The 16,142-nt window shown below is 33.3% G+C and overlaps 1 protein-coding gene across 17 annotated transcripts in view; it reads right to left on the reverse strand.

Annotated features, from left to right (window-relative positions):
- LRRC7 (leucine rich repeat containing 7) overlaps positions 1-16,142 on the reverse strand; it is a 433,981-nt gene that overhangs the window by 230,494 nt on the left and 187,345 nt on the right. For all 17 annotated transcript variants that reach the window (XM_037499532.2, XM_037499531.2, XM_037499527.2 and 14 more), the window contains one exon: positions 13,153-13,270. In XM_037499532.2, coding sequence (XP_037355429.1) covers positions 13,153-13,270 — 118 coding nt within the window. The remainder of the gene's footprint in view (positions 1-13,152; positions 13,271-16,142) is intronic.

Raw genomic sequence — 16,142 nt, forward strand, 5'->3', positions numbered from 1 at the left:
TCTACTGAAATACACTGCTGAGGGGAGTAGCAGACAAGAAAGGAGAGGTCTGCTATGCTGTATGTGGATTAGCTCCCTGGATGGGGATCGAACTCATGTCTCAGCTGCTGGTGACCGATTAATAGTACTGAGACTTAACACCTGTGCCACAAGGGAGGCCTCCATGACTCTTTTTAATGTCTCTTAATGTCTAGTATTTTAGATTGCATTGTGTCTGAAATTAAATTAGCCTAAAAAAATAATGAGACATAAAATATGGCTATAAGTTGAGGAATCATTGTTTTAACATGTCATCTTTTACAGCTTATTGACATTGACTTGATAACTTTAATAAAAGTTTCCTGAGATGGCAAAGTCATTCACACATTCAACACATATTTATCAGGTGCCTACTTTTTGTTAGGAGCTGTAATAATAATTAAGGGAAATGTATGAAAAAATAGGTATGTTCTCTTTATTTGTGTTATAGTCTAGCAAAAGAATATAAATATAATAAAACATAATAAATATAAGCATAAAATTAGACAGTAATTTGGCCATGAAAAGTACTATAGAAAAAGGCATTTATAGCAGAATTTAAAAAATGAAACAGAAATGCCCGTGAATTTCAAGCTTAACTATGGTGACTAAGGTAAGTGTCACTGGTTGGGAAGATGGTCTTTGAATAAGTATTTGAGAAAAGTGAGGGAGATATGGATACAGATGCCTAAACATCTACAAGTAGAAAGTAAGAGCATTTTAGGCAGAGAGAATAGACAGTGAAGATTCTATGAGGCCTAAATATAACTGGTATATTCTAAGAATAGCAAGGAAACTGGTGTGACTAGAATAAGGTGAGGAAGAGAAAAGTAGCAAAAAATTAGGTCACAGTGGTAATAGGGATACGGGGAGGATTGGGGTTAATGGGATGTCAACTTATATGGATGTACTTTGAACATAAAGCTAATAGGATTTCCAAATGAATTGGATGTGGAATGAGTAAAGCATGACATTCCAGGTATTTTTTTATTTCCTTGAGCAACTTGAATAAAGGGGATGCCTTACTTAGATGGGAAAAACTATATGTGAAATAGGTTTTTGGGCGGAGATAAAGGATTTAATTTCAGACATGTGTAATTTGATTTTTTAAATTTTTAAATATATATATTTTACATCATTGTTCATTTTTAAACAATGTTTGTTTCCCCTTCTTCAAATATAGTCCCCATAGAATAGAATTTTCTTCACTAATTCAACCGTGCACCATCACCACAGTCGCCTGTGCGCCTCCCTCACTCCCTCTGATCCCAACATGTGTAATTTGAGATGTCTGCTAGACTACTAAAAGGAGAAGTTAGGTACTTATTTGTATATAAACTTGGAGTTTAGAAGTGTCATTTGTAGGTTTAAAAAATATGATTCTATCAACAGATGTAGAAATGCATTTGACAAAATTCAACATCTATTTATGAGAAAAACTAAAAAAATGGGGATTAATGGAATATCCTCAACATAATAAATAGAAAATACATATGCATAAATATACACAGAAGGCCTGAAAGCCTCCACAAATAGAACTATTAGAAACAATAAATCAGTACACTGAAGTGGTAAGTTACAAAATCAATAGACAAAAATCTGTTGCATTCCTATATGTAATCAACCAACTAGGAGAGAAAGAAATCAAGAAAACAATCCATTTACAATTACACCAAAAAGGATTAAATGGTTAGGAATAAACCTAACAAAGAAGCTGAAAGATTTGCTCAACTGTTACAAATGATGCTGATCAGTCAAGTAAGATGATGATATAAAATTGTCTTTGAATTTGGTAGTGAGGAGGTTATTGTGACCTTGACTGGAATAACTTTGGTGGAGAGCAGGTTTATAGACTGCGATGTGTTTGAGAGTCTGAGAAGGGATTTATCGATATGGAACATAGCAATTCCATCTAAATATTTTCTGCAAGGAGGTGGGGTTCTGTTGCTGGTTCAGGAACCAAGATGTTTTCTTTGGAAGGGAAGAATACATTGTACTTTGATTTGAGTAAATGAGTAGAAAGAAAATCAGATTGAATCAGGGTGAAATTTCACTGAGCAAGCAGTGACATGAGAGGAGGAAAGATCTCACGGGTGTCACTTTATGACTTATCAACCAATTCAAACTATGAAAAGAAGCCAGAGAAATCTTCAAGGTTGGGAGGAGGCATAAGAAAGTAACATTCATATATTGGTGGTTCTGATAGGGTTAAGGGATGTTGGAGTTTATTAGAGGGATCGATCTGATAAAAATAGGAGGGTAGAGTCAGATAATGAAATTCCTCAGTAGATATTCAATTTCTTGTTATTTCTGAAAGCACCTAGGTTAGATCTAGGAAAACTATGGAAACACAGCAAATGTTTGTCAAATTACATTTAATTATATTTTTGCATGAAAATCTTGAAGCAATGAATGAAAACACTTTGCTGACATGGAAACACTTCACTTTAGTACAGAGGTTTTAGATCAAATGATGTGTTCTAAGATGAAAAAGAAACTGTTTCTATGCAAAGGCAATATGAAAGACTTCCTACAAATATCAAATTTTGAAAGAACCAGTATTTTTTCAAATGCATTACAATTTATGTTTATTATAATACCAGTGCATATGATAATAGTGAATATGATAATAGTGAATAGTGCAGTTAAAATGAATTTTTTCCTGGATTTTCACTTTGTGATATAAATGCCATATGTGATAAAAGACAGAAACTTTAATATCTTGCACAAGATAAATGAGGGAAAATATTTTTGATATCCTAATATTTTCATCTGCTATTTTAATTATTATACCAATGTTTATACATATATTTTTAATTTTCAGAAGATGGCAGTTTATTTGTATATATAATAAATAAAATTTGATTTAGGAGCAAAAAAGTGAAACTTATTAAGATGTTATAATCATTTTGTTTTATTTCATTTTTACTATAATTTTATAAGCTGGTCTATTATTTCATTTAACAAATGAAGAAACACTCAGAGGTTAGCCATGATTTGAAACCAGGTAAACCTAAGTTCAAATACTATCACATTTACCTATGATAGGTTGCATTTATCCAATCTAGGAGTTATTTACTTTGGGGTATTAATTTTTGTTAGCCAATATCAACAATGCAGTATTTAAAAGAGTTTTATTTGTTGTGTTTGTTCTACACATACTAAGTTTCAATGCACACTTAAGATTGATCATGTACCATTCTAATGTAAGCATTTGTTCTATAATTTACCATTAGTTAAATTTCAGATGGCATCCACATTCTGCAATTTTGGGCATAATGCTCAGGTAATAAAGTTCTTTATTTCTGATTTTAATATACTGACCACAAGTGCTATAAGTCTTGATCAGTATCTTTGAACTCCTCCTACAGTTCATGCAATAACTATTAGAAGAAGTACGAATAGACAGTGTGAAGAAATAATAACTAATGGTGTGATAATAGAGGAGATGATTGGAAAAACTACAAGTTAACATGAGAACTTTTAAAGTTTACCATTTTTATTCTGCATGAAGGCAAAAAAAAAAAAAAAGTCAATAACACAAACCATGATAACCTCAGGAAAGGAAATCAAGAATTCAGCTGAAACCTAAATATAAAGAGTTTGAGATCTCCTGTCAACATTTTGTCTATTTTAGTAGTACTATAAAGAGAAAAACTCAGTGAAGGTAAATCAATAATTCAAAACAGTCATGCAACTGATTTTGCCTTAGGGACATGACTAGTGAAAATTTTGAGAAATCTTTATAACTTTTACCAACAATGAACTCATTCATAGAGGAATGAATCTGACTTAGTCAGAATGAGTTAAAGTGACACTTGACACTCTCTTTCTCTGTCTCTCTCTCCCTCCTCCCCTTCTTTCCTCCCTCCCTCCCTCTCTCCAAGACAAGCATATTGAGTCACTATGTGCAACATGGACTATTTAGTAACAGTCATTGTATTTGACTAACGATTTCTCCCTTCATTATTAAGCAACCACTTTATTGAGCAATTACTTTGTACACTGAAAGTGCCTCCTGTGGATTTAGAAACTGTGTAATGTGTACCAGTTCTTGTTTTCAAGGATTATATATTAAAACTGGGAAAAGTATGGTGTAGGAGTAGAGAGAGTGCTTTATTACCAATTCAGTTTTTGTTCTCATTTTTTTTTAATGATTTATAGGGAAACAGAAGACAGGTTAATCACTCAGTTCAGGAAAGGCTTTGCTGTGACTCTAGGAAAACTTATGAGTCTAGGTTGACTTAGATTCAAGAAGGAGGGGATAGGGCAGTTTCTTTCTTCTTTATATTTATATTATCAGATTGTATGCTAACCCTTAAGGAGTAAGTGCTGGAAACACACATAAACATTTGTTGATTTTATTTCCTGATGAAAATATTAGAAAGAATTAAAAGTCCTGACATCAGACTGAGAAAGTAAGAGAACAGACCCGGTTTTTGTTGCCATCATCCTCTTAATGGAAATAGGAGTCAATCCCCAATTTATTTTAACACTATAATCATGTGTGGAAATAGATTCTGTGGAAAGGGAAGGTAGTCTTTTAGTGAGGGAAATGCTGGTGACTTTCAGATAAATAACACATTGAATGTGAGCCATTTAATAAGGCAAAATAATAAGCTCTAAGCAAATGGTCTAATGGTTTGCCAAGCAGAAAAGAGCATATTTATTGCTAATTGAGAACAAGTGTGGTAACATTTTCTTCACAACCGACCCAGCCAACATATGGCAGACCAAAATAGACTCCTCTATGAATTTATATACATATATACTACCAGAGGCTCTATCCTCTTAATATGTGCAAATTTTAAAGGATTTTTATCATTTAACTGGTTACTCATAACTACTTTCTCTAGTGTTGTTGAGTAAAACTCCCACTCGTCACTGAAATTTGGGGATATTATTTGTCTACAGTGTTTTGCATGTATTTGGGGAAAAGGCGGAATAATTGGGAAGTCTGTAAAACACATAATAATGCCTTCAAATCTGATTGCCTTTCATTATAACAAACAATAGTGATTTTGCCCAGTATGGTGCTGCTCAAATCAATTCTTGTATAGAAATAAGTTTTAGAAGATGAGAGAAAAATCACTTAATTGCTGAAGAATTACAAAGGGCTTTCACATTAATTCATTTTCATTAAAGTTCTTAAATTATAGGGTCATAGTCTCTCTGAAACTATGACATATCAACAATCAGACTTAAAACTGAATCACTGCCTAATTAAACCTTATCATTCATTATCTTGCTTTATCATATAAAACAATTTACTCCATTATGACCGCGTATTGGCTCTACAAACAGGCAAAGGATATTTATTCAGGATAGCAATATCATAAAATACATTTGCTTCTGATGGATATAAGATGTTTATCTTACTATTGAATTTAGATCTGAGGAATAAAGGAAAAAAGATCCATTGGCATGGAATGTCAATGCATTTATCTATGTATTGCTTCATGTAATTTGGGGAATAGAGGGACTCAGAAGACAAGGGTAATTTACATGCAGTATGATCTTTCTCTCTCTCTTTCTCTCATCTCTCTATCTAGACAAATTTTAGAATATAGATTGAAATTCCTTAAGATTAAATGTAATGCACTAATTTTTAAGAAAGATGACTATGATTTTTATTGAATACAAGAGGCTGAAATCTCATTTTCAATTCATTTCTTTCCAGTTCACTGTGTGTTCCATCTTAAAACTAAAAATAGTTCAAGTATTGGTAATTTTACAGTTCCAAGTGTGTAAAAATCACTAAGATACAGAATTTTTCATAGAAAAGTTTATATTGCAATGCTGAATAAAGTATATTTCTGGTAGATTCCTAGCTTGAACTCAATGACCAGAGAATATATATTTTTATTATAAGTTAACATGGAATATTTTGAAAACTGACCACTGGCCACAATATTAAATAAATAACAAGAATACCATATCATCCGGACTATGTAGTCTATAACGTATTTCACTCAAAATAATATGATGACAACAAAGACCTAAACATATTGTCATATTTACAATACTATAACTGAGTAAACTTTAGGAAAATAGCTGCAATAGGAAGTAGAAAAGCAAAATCAATTATTGTTTGGAAATGAACAAACCAAACACCCAGTCAATAGAGAGAATAAGGACCCAAAATAGTATTATTTGAAAGATTAGTAAAGTAGAAAAACTTCTGAAAGGATGGATCATAAAAAAGTAGAAGATAGATGGCAGAATTAAACATTATAAGGAACACAAAGGAATAAATAGCTCTGTGTACAGTAGAGATTTATAAAACACATTAAAAGAAGCTTATTGACATTGAGAAAAAAATTAACTATCTGATAAAGGAATAGATGATTTCACTGGAAATTACAACATGAAAGAGTGATTCAAGAAGCTGTAAAGATTTAAGTAAGGAAAAGAAAAATTGCCATATGCATATAGGATTTTATACATAAAATGCCAAATAATCTATTGGTAAAATATTTAGAATTTATAATTCATCACCATAGCTGAATATAAGATCAAGACATTAAAATTAGGAAAAATACTTTTTAAAAAGGAAAACAATTTATAAGTTAGCAACAAAGTAGAGTTTACTAATAAAAATGTATGCAACATTTTCTTGAAGGAATCACATAACTTTTTGAAAGACACAGAATAAGACCTAAACAAGGATAAATACCATAGTGATGGATTATAACAAAAATATCACTTCTTCCCAAATTAATTTCTGAAGTTGATGTCAATTAAAAAAGGTAAATGGTTTGCTTGTAGACTCAAGTTGAAACTGATTCAGATGGAAGAGAAAGATACTCTATACTTGTCAATAGAAAGAAATGAAAACGCCACTTCACTAGTGATGTGGGAACTGTAAGTTAAAATATCAAGGCATCCTTATAGATCGATCTAATTAGTTAATATTTAATATTGAATAACTGCAAGTATTGACAGGGATATGGAGCCTTGATTTTTTGTTGGTATACCTACTGGACATTGGTCATCAAAAGGATATATTTCAGAATAATGTAGAATAAAAAACTTGTAGAATATTACATATAATGTACAAACAATCAAATATTTAACACTAACTCTGAGAGAAAGGAAGTGGGAAGGTATAGGGATGAAAATTTACTGATTTCTGCAATGTTTTACTTATTCAAATACAACTAGACTATGATATATATAATAAATGTTAACACAATCTCCATGGACACATTTTTGTCTCATATAATTTTCTTCATACTTAAAATGAAAAGTTAAAAAAATTAGGGCCTCCCTGGTGGCGCAAGGGGTTAAGACACAACCTGTGAAGCAATCTGCAGACACTGCAGCATGAGTTCGATCTCCGGCCAGGGAGCTACCCATATGGCATAGCAGACCTCTCCTGACTCGCCTGCTGCTTCCCTCAGCAGTGTGTTTCAGTCAACCTGCCTGTTCTGTTCCTCACTCTGTCTCTGGTGAATCCTCCCAGTCCCCATGCCTCTGGCCTGTACCCCAGTTCTTGTATGCATAAATAAATAAACCCTTAAAAAATAGTTTTTTTAAAAAGTGAAGAAAACATTGACTAATTGATGAGGTACAACAGTGGGGAGCAAGGGACATTCTTAGCCAGAGAAAATAGCATATTTCCCATGTCACAGATAAGCAACCTGATGCATTTGGGAATGACAATTTGGTATTACTTGAAGATGAAACAAAAGCAAGTTGGTTTTGTTGGAGGTGTGATTAGATAGAGGAAAGATATTCACAAAAATTGTGTAGATACCTTTTTGCACATCAAAGTTTACTTAGCTAAAGGTTTTAATATGAAATATTATTTTTGAATCATTGAAGGAAAAATGGTCAATCAGTCTAATCATTAAAAGAACTGGACATGAAAATAAAGATTAGAAGCCACATGGACAACCAAAGTCACATTTAACCTTAGCCTCCAAGTGAATCAGTTTCAACATATGAGGTCACTCATCAAGTTCAAGCACATTTCAAGCAAAGTTTTACTTAGATTGACTAATATTTGAATGAGTCCCTGAGTCAATACAAGCATTCTATTTTCTGTTATTCCCTATACATACTGATTATCTTCTTTCATATTTTGATTTTTTTCCTCCACTGGCACCATTCCAACAGTGATGCTGACACTACATGTATTTTCTGCTATCTTCTCTTTCTTCACTCGGCAGATTCCCAAAGGATGCATTATGCTCCGGAAGTAACTATCTAGGTCTCTACCACAAAATTCAGTTACAGCTTTTTTATGTATGATTTTCTGAAAAGGATGATGTGTCGAAATCTTTTGCTATTTGTGTAACTTCTAGGAATGGATTATATATCATCATGTTCATCAAACCTTTCATACTATTCTAACTTACAGAATTTTTTTGCCATGTCTTTTTACACAAATATTCCCAGAATATAGAGATCATAAGCATAGCTGAAGGTCCCTAAATAATACAACATCTTCTAAGGATATGTACATACTTCCAAGTTGAAGAATTGTGACATTCTGCTTCTATCAAAAATTTCTTTATGCAAAAGGGCCAAAAAGGTTTTTTTTATAATGCTCAAAAAATGTAATATTTATCATGAATTTTGTTTTTATATTAGGTCATGATTTTATTTCTGATACTTTAAAAAAATAATACAGATTTTTATTTAGACTATACACCCAAACTTAACTGAAGATCAAAATAGGTGATATATTTGGCCAGATGATATTTCTCAGGAATTGTAATTTGAAAATAGAATTTGATTGTGAATGTATATAAATATATATGAAATACTAAGTTTATTAAAGCACGGAAATACCAACTTACAGTGGTATTTATATTTGTATATTGTTCACCTGTAAATATATTTTTAAAAATATAGACCTTATTTGATTTTTTTGTAGGCCTAAATTTACTTGCAATTCTCTTTCTACATTGGCTTAAGGTCTTTTGAGGAGTGTCTTCCTGAAATTCCTCTAAGTAGTAAGTCAACTTGGTTTAGAAAGATCTGTGCGTCCCCTGATTGCACTAGTATTGTCTGTTTCTTTTTTTTTTTTTTTTTTTGTGGGCCCTCACCTGTGGCCAGGGAACGAACTGGCGCTGCAGAGGCTGCGGGCAGCCTCGCAGGTCAGCGCTCAACCATTGCACCACCAGGGGAGGCCCAGTATTGTCTGCTTCTAATGAAATGTTGTTCTTTATTCAGATGCTGCTTTGCTTTATGAAAATCCTCACGCTATATATAAGCTTTAGTTCGACTCTTCCCTAATAGGAGTCTTAATTAATCTTTCCACTCTCTAGGAATTTATAAATGTAATTTGTGTCATATAATTTAGCACTTCATTGCAGTGTTATATGATATTCACTGATTGTTTATAAGTGTTATTTCCCCATTGACACTGTAAACTTCCCTATGACTCTCACAAACTTGCACTGAAATCAGAAGTAATTTACACTGATATATTTCAACATGTGTTCCTTGTTCCAGAAGGACTATTCATTTATAATTCATTCAATAAGTATTTATTGAGCTGCTACAACATGCTGCACAGTTTTAGGAAATAAAAATACACCAGTAATCAAAATCAGCAAAAAACAATGACATCACTGAATTTTAATTCTTGTAAGGGAAGTCCAGGCAAATACATAAACAATTAAAACGTATAGTATGTCAGTTTCTCATAAAAGCTATTAGGAAAATAAAATAGGGAATGGAGGTAGGGGATACGTATAGTGGATAATAACAGTAGGATCTTAGTTTTAAAGAGGATGGTTAAGGATTTCTTAATTTACCTGTGGTCAAGAGATTTTTTTGGTAGTCAATGAATTAAGATCCTTATTTACCAAAAAGTCAAGCTACCTTAACTTTTTTAGGGTGCTTTATTTAATTCTTTTTTTCTGGCAGCTTTATCATGGTATAAGTGATACACATATTTAATATGTATAACTTGAGTCATTTGGACACGAGCAATCACTCATGATACCATTGCTATGATCAAGATAATAGACATCTCCAACACCTCCCAAAATTGTCTTGTGTTCTTTAGTTAGTTGTACGTATGTGATAACTACACTTAACATGAGATCTGCCTTCTCAATGAATTTTGAGGTGCACAATACCATATTATTAACTCTATGTACTATGTTGAATAGCATATCTCTAGAATTTCTTCATGCATCATAAATGAAACTTCATTGCCCTTTCAATAGAAACACCTATTTGTTCTGTCTGAGCTTGGCTATCATTTCTTAAAGTAGCTTGCCCTAATCGCAGTGACTGGATTAAGTTCTACTAGCAAGCATACTCGTCACAATCAATGTATCTTTCTCAATTGCTTATTTAATGGTTGATAATTACCTGCTTAATTTCTTTTTATTTTACTTTAATTTTTTTGAGTAGCATATTTAATTTCTAATTCACCCACAAGAATATAAGCTTCATGAAGGCTAGCACCTATTTTGTCTATGCCAGCTCCTTTGGAACAAAGCATATTGCCTAAAATAACTAGTCTCTCTCTCTTTTACTCTTGCTTATCTCTCTCTTTGTCTCTGTCTCTCACACACATACATAGAGTTTAACTGAATAATTTAAAAATGGAAGGGTTATTTTTCATGTCCTCATAACTTACTTTTACAGATTCTTATTATTTATTTATTTATTTATGAAAATAAAATGGATATCCAAGATGTATTTGTGAACTCAACTCCTATGGCAAGGGAAGCAAAAGCAAAAACAAACAAACAGGACTACATCAAACTAAAACGTTTCTTCATAGCAGAAGAAATTGTCATTAAAACAAAAAGACCCTAATAAATGGGAGGAATATTTTCACATCATACATCTGATAAGGGGCTGATATCCAGGATCTACAAAACACATTCAACTCAACAAAAGGAAAACCAATTACCTATTCAAAAAATGGGTAGAGGACCTAAATAGACATTTCTCACAATAAGACAAATAGATGGCCAACAGGCACATGATAAAATTCTCATCATCACTTAATATTAGGGAAATGCAAATTAAACCACAATGAGATATCATCTCACATTTGTGAAAAAGCCCCACATAAAAAAGATCAGAGAAAATAAGTAGTGGTAAAGATGTTCAGAAAAAGGAATTTTCCTTTGTACACTATTAGTGGCAATGTTCACTGATCCAGCCCCTCGGAAGACAGTACGAAGGCTTTCAAAATATTAAAAATACACCTACCTCTACTATTTGACTCAATAATTCCACTCCTAGGTATCTAGCCAAAGCATGCAAAAACTTTAATTCAAAGGGATATATGCATCCCTATGTTCATTGCAACCCTATATATAACTGCCAAGTTATGGAAACAACTTAAATGTTCAAGGACAGAAGGATGAATCAGAAACATGTGATATATATCTATGACTATATCTAAATATGATGGAATCCTACTGAGCCATAAAAAAAAGATAAACTCTTGCCATTTGAGATAGCATGGATGGAACTGGAGAGATAATGCTAAGCAAAATAATTCAGGAGAAAGTAAATACCTAATGTTTCAGTTTTATGTGGAATATAAACAAAATAAAGTGTCAGAAAACAACAAAGCACTAATGAACTCTTGACAGCTAACTGTAAAACTGAGTAACACAAAGGGAAGGATGGTGGGTTGAGAGTGGGGTAGGGAGGGGGCCCAATGGAGCATGGTGGAGGATTACTGGGGCTTTGGTGGTGGGTATATTATGAAAACACACATATGTAGAGGTCTGAGCTTATAATGTTTAAAACAAGACAATGATATACAGCAACTTTACCCCAATAAAATAAAAATAGCAATTGATCTGCCATATGATCCAACAATTCCATTTCTAGGTATCTACAAACAGAATGCAAAAACACTAATTCAAAGACATAGATGCATGTCTGTGTTCATTGCTTCACCATTCACCATAGCTAAGTTGAGGCAGCAACCTATGTAACCAAGGACAGTTGATTGGATTAAGATGTGGCTTCATATATATACATATATATATACACACACACACACACACACACATATATATATACACACACACACACATATGTGTGCATGTATCTATTTATAATGGAAACCTACTCAGCTAGAATGAACTCTTGTCATTTGTGATAACATGGATGGAACTGGAGGTGGTTATGCTAAGCAAAATGAGTCAGAAGGTTTATTCATATGTGAAATATAGTTAAATAAAACAAGAGTCAGAGAGTCAAACTAACAAACCTTAGAAGTGGTACTGAGGCTGCCAGTGGGGTGGGGGATAAGGGTGAAGATCAAGGGTGGGAGGGGACACAATGGACTATGGGTGCCTTGATGGTGGATGTGGTTTAGTAACATACATCTAAAGAGATGGGATCCTATATTTCTGAGTCATATGACAGTTTTGTAAACCAATGTTACCTTAATAAAAAGAATTAAACAAAATATTAAAAAAAACAAGGTCACTTGGAATTAAATGAGGATTTGATGAATATATATGAAGACACAGAAGCTTCCCATCAATCATTTGGATGAAAACATCATGGGCATGAACATCAAAATCAGCATCAGCATAAACAAAATCACCATACACATGATTCTGGCAAGCAACATAACACATATTGAATGCTTATCAGTAACCAAGCACTGCTCTAAGTATTTGAGACTCATCAGTGAGCAAAAGAGAGAGAAATCCTTCCTATCATATAATGGAATTTACAATCTGGGACAGGAGAAGAGAGATAACTCTAGTAAATAAGTAAATTTTTACAATATTGAGGGGATGGCCTGCTATGGGGGAAATGGAGCAGAGTATGGAAAAGGGGAGTTCAATTTCAAGTAGGGTGAATGGGCAGGCATCATTATACAAGTGATATTTAGACATGTTGAAAAAAATTTACTTTGAGAATGAAGAAAACAAACAGTGTAAAGCCAGTAAAATATTCAAAAAGTTTAAATCACATATCCGAATGCAAAGGAAATAAGGCTGGAATGAGTTAAGAGAGATTTTCTGTTTTGATTTAAAATTTAGGATTTACTATTTTAACAAAATAAACTTAGAGTCAAACATTATCAAAGACAACTTGTTAAATCCTTTGCTAAGAGACATCATGAAAGCATATTTTCAGTAAAGAAATTCAAGTTAATTAGAAATGAGATAAGAATCTTACCATTCTTACTGATGTCCAGTTCTTTAAGATTAACTAAACTAGCAATAGTGGTTGGCAGATTTGAAAGGTCATTATCAGGAATACTTAGTTTTCGTAGAGCTTGACAGTTGAACAATTGCTGTAAAAGAAAATAATGATTAATTAGCTTTCAATTTGGTTCAATCCATTCATATGTAAACTCAATTAAAAAATACAGTATATTCTACTTTCTCCATTCTGTTTATTATTACTGTTCATTTTCCCACTTATTCTACTGAAATTTTCTTTGAAATAATTGAGATTTGTCCATTTATTTTCCCATAACTACCAGAATTACTTTGATTCTTTTTTTCTACAACCATTTTACATTTCATAAAGCATCACTTCCATTTAATCATGTTGAGCACACTACACAAGAACTGCAACGCATTCAATATATGAACTCTCATTTCTTTTGTACCTCATAAATACCTAGCAAATGAAACATTTAATCTCTGATACTTGGTACAAAAAAATCACTAATGATAGCTTCATTTCTGCCACCAGGTAGGGAAGGATGAAGTGTTAAAAGTGATGGTTCTCAAATCCAATATGGTTATAATCACTGGTGGGTGGAGATGCTTATTTGACACATGGATTCCTGGTCTCTCCTAAGAAGAATTATAGGGTCCTTGGATACGAGGATCAAAATATGCATTTTTAGGAAGCACTCTAACCATCTGATTATTTTGATATAGGTGTTTCCAGGATCATATTTTGGTTAACAATAACTTGGATTTGTTTTTAGTTATGTCCATCTCATCTTGACTACTCAAGATATGAACAGCTGGGACAGATTTTTGATTCATTTCTGGAAGAATTATCTTAATGAGATCTTTTCTGTTTGACATTTCTAATTCTGTTTTGCTGAATTTACACAGATGAAGTCTCTAGTACCCATGACTATGCAATTGGCCCAGAGTACATTTAACTACCACTTGTTCTTACAAGTAATTCATTATTTATAGGCAAAAACAGTATAGCACATGGTTTTTATTTTTTAACTCATTAGCTTTTTAAAAAATAGATCATCAAGCTGCTTGCTACTTAAGATAAAACATGCAGTGTCTAGCTTTTGGTTAGTCATTTTTTGGCTCCTTACAAGGATTATTTGAAACACTTTATGTAGTAGTAGAATTTCAAAATGGTATACAGAAATGTTGCTACTCCTTTTTATAAAATCTAAAACAGAGAACTTTAATAGTTTCCACTATCCACTAATCTTCCCATTAAAGAAAAAGAAAAACAGATGTCTACATTTATGGTAAAAGTTAATTTAAAAATTTGTCCAGGGCCTCCCTGGTGGCGCAGTGGTTGAGCGCTGGGTTGCGAAGCTGCCCGCAGCCTCTGCAGCGCCGGTTTGATCCCTGGCCGCCGGGCAAAGGTCCCACATCACGCAGACCTCTCCTGCCGCCCACTGATCCCCTCAGCAGTATACTTCGGTCCTTCTGCTTGCTCTGCTCCCCGCTCTGGCTCTGATGAATTCTCTCACCCTTCTGCGCTTCTGACTGTACCCAGTGCTTGTATAAGTAAATAAATAAATGAATCTTTATAAAAATAAATAAATAAAAATTTGTCCAATCTTTATCATTCTGTTAGAACCAGAAAATCTACATGCAATATGGTTAGTTATAGGTTCATACATTTAAAAAAGAATCAATTGCTTCATGACTGATGTTGATAAGATGTACTAACTACCTTTGAGTTTGATTACTCTAATCATTTTATGCAAAATTCAGACAAGTGATATTCAAAAAAAAGGGGTCTTTTTTGGTAAAAATAGGCCTTTTCATCTTAACTAAATTCTTAATTTCTCCCAAGAATTAATAGAGACCCCTGTATTCTTTTACAATTTTAAATGATTCGACCTCAGGAACGAAAGACATGAAAACCCATATTCTGCATAGAGAAGCCAACACCTGTCTCTGATAGAGGCTAAAAGTATGGCATTTGGAATCAGATGGAAGTGTGTTTAATTCTCACTCATCTATTTACTAGCTGTGTGTTCTTGAGTAAGTTACCTAAAATCTTTGAACCTTACGAATTTCTTTTTTTTTTTTTAATTTTTTTTTTTTTAAAGATTTATTTATTTATACAAGCACTGGGTACAGTCAGAAGCGCGGGAGGGTGAGAGAATTCACCAGAGCCAGAGCAGGGAGCAGAGCAGGCAGAAGGACCGAAGTACACTGCTGAGGGGAGCAGCGGGCGGCAGGAGAGCTCTGCGCGCCATGTGGGACCCTCTTCCAGTGGCTGGGGAGCAGCCGGGGATCGAACCGGCGCTGCAGAGGCTGCGGGCAGCTTTGCAACCCAGCGCTCAACCCCTGCGCCACCGGGGAGACCCCCTTACGAATTTCTTTACCTATATAATGGAAACATGAATATTACCTAGCTTGTAGGGTTGTTGACAGAATTAAATAAGTTAATGTGTTTCATCAATTCTAAATCTTCCATTTTTTTTGACTATTAACTTATTTAACTCTTGGAATATATCTTACAATGAAGAGTGTCACAATTTTAAGAAGTGTTTTTTTAATGGTGCTACAATGATAGTGTGTTTTATAATCAATAGTCTAAGTTTTGATGAAATAAATTACTCATGAAAATGTAACACTGTGTTTGGTGTAGAGTAAGAGCTTGATAACTGCTAGCCACTAGTAACATTTATGTACATAGGTACAGAGGCACACCTACATAATAATATATTTCTTACTTTTCTGGATGATGAAGTCTTGAAGTCAGGAGTCATGTCTGATTCATTTGGGATCAACCTATTTCACCTTTGCACATATAAAAGTGACTAGCACATTGTCTTGCACAGTGTATGTTGAATAAATATCTTTGAAAGTATACTTAGGTAAGTAAAGGGCAAATGAGGAGAGTGCCAAGTTCGAGCTGAGAATGGCACTTCACTGGACAGGAACTTTCAGATAGGTAAACAATTGCAGAAGAATCTAAATTTCATAAACAAAGCA

The sequence above is a fragment of the Talpa occidentalis genome, unplaced genomic scaffold (genome assembly GCF_014898055.3).
Source record: "Talpa occidentalis isolate TD23 unplaced genomic scaffold, MPIMG_talOcc4v2.1 talOcc4.9, whole genome shotgun sequence".
Classification (NCBI taxonomy): Eukaryota; Metazoa; Chordata; class Mammalia; order Eulipotyphla; family Talpidae; genus Talpa; species Talpa occidentalis.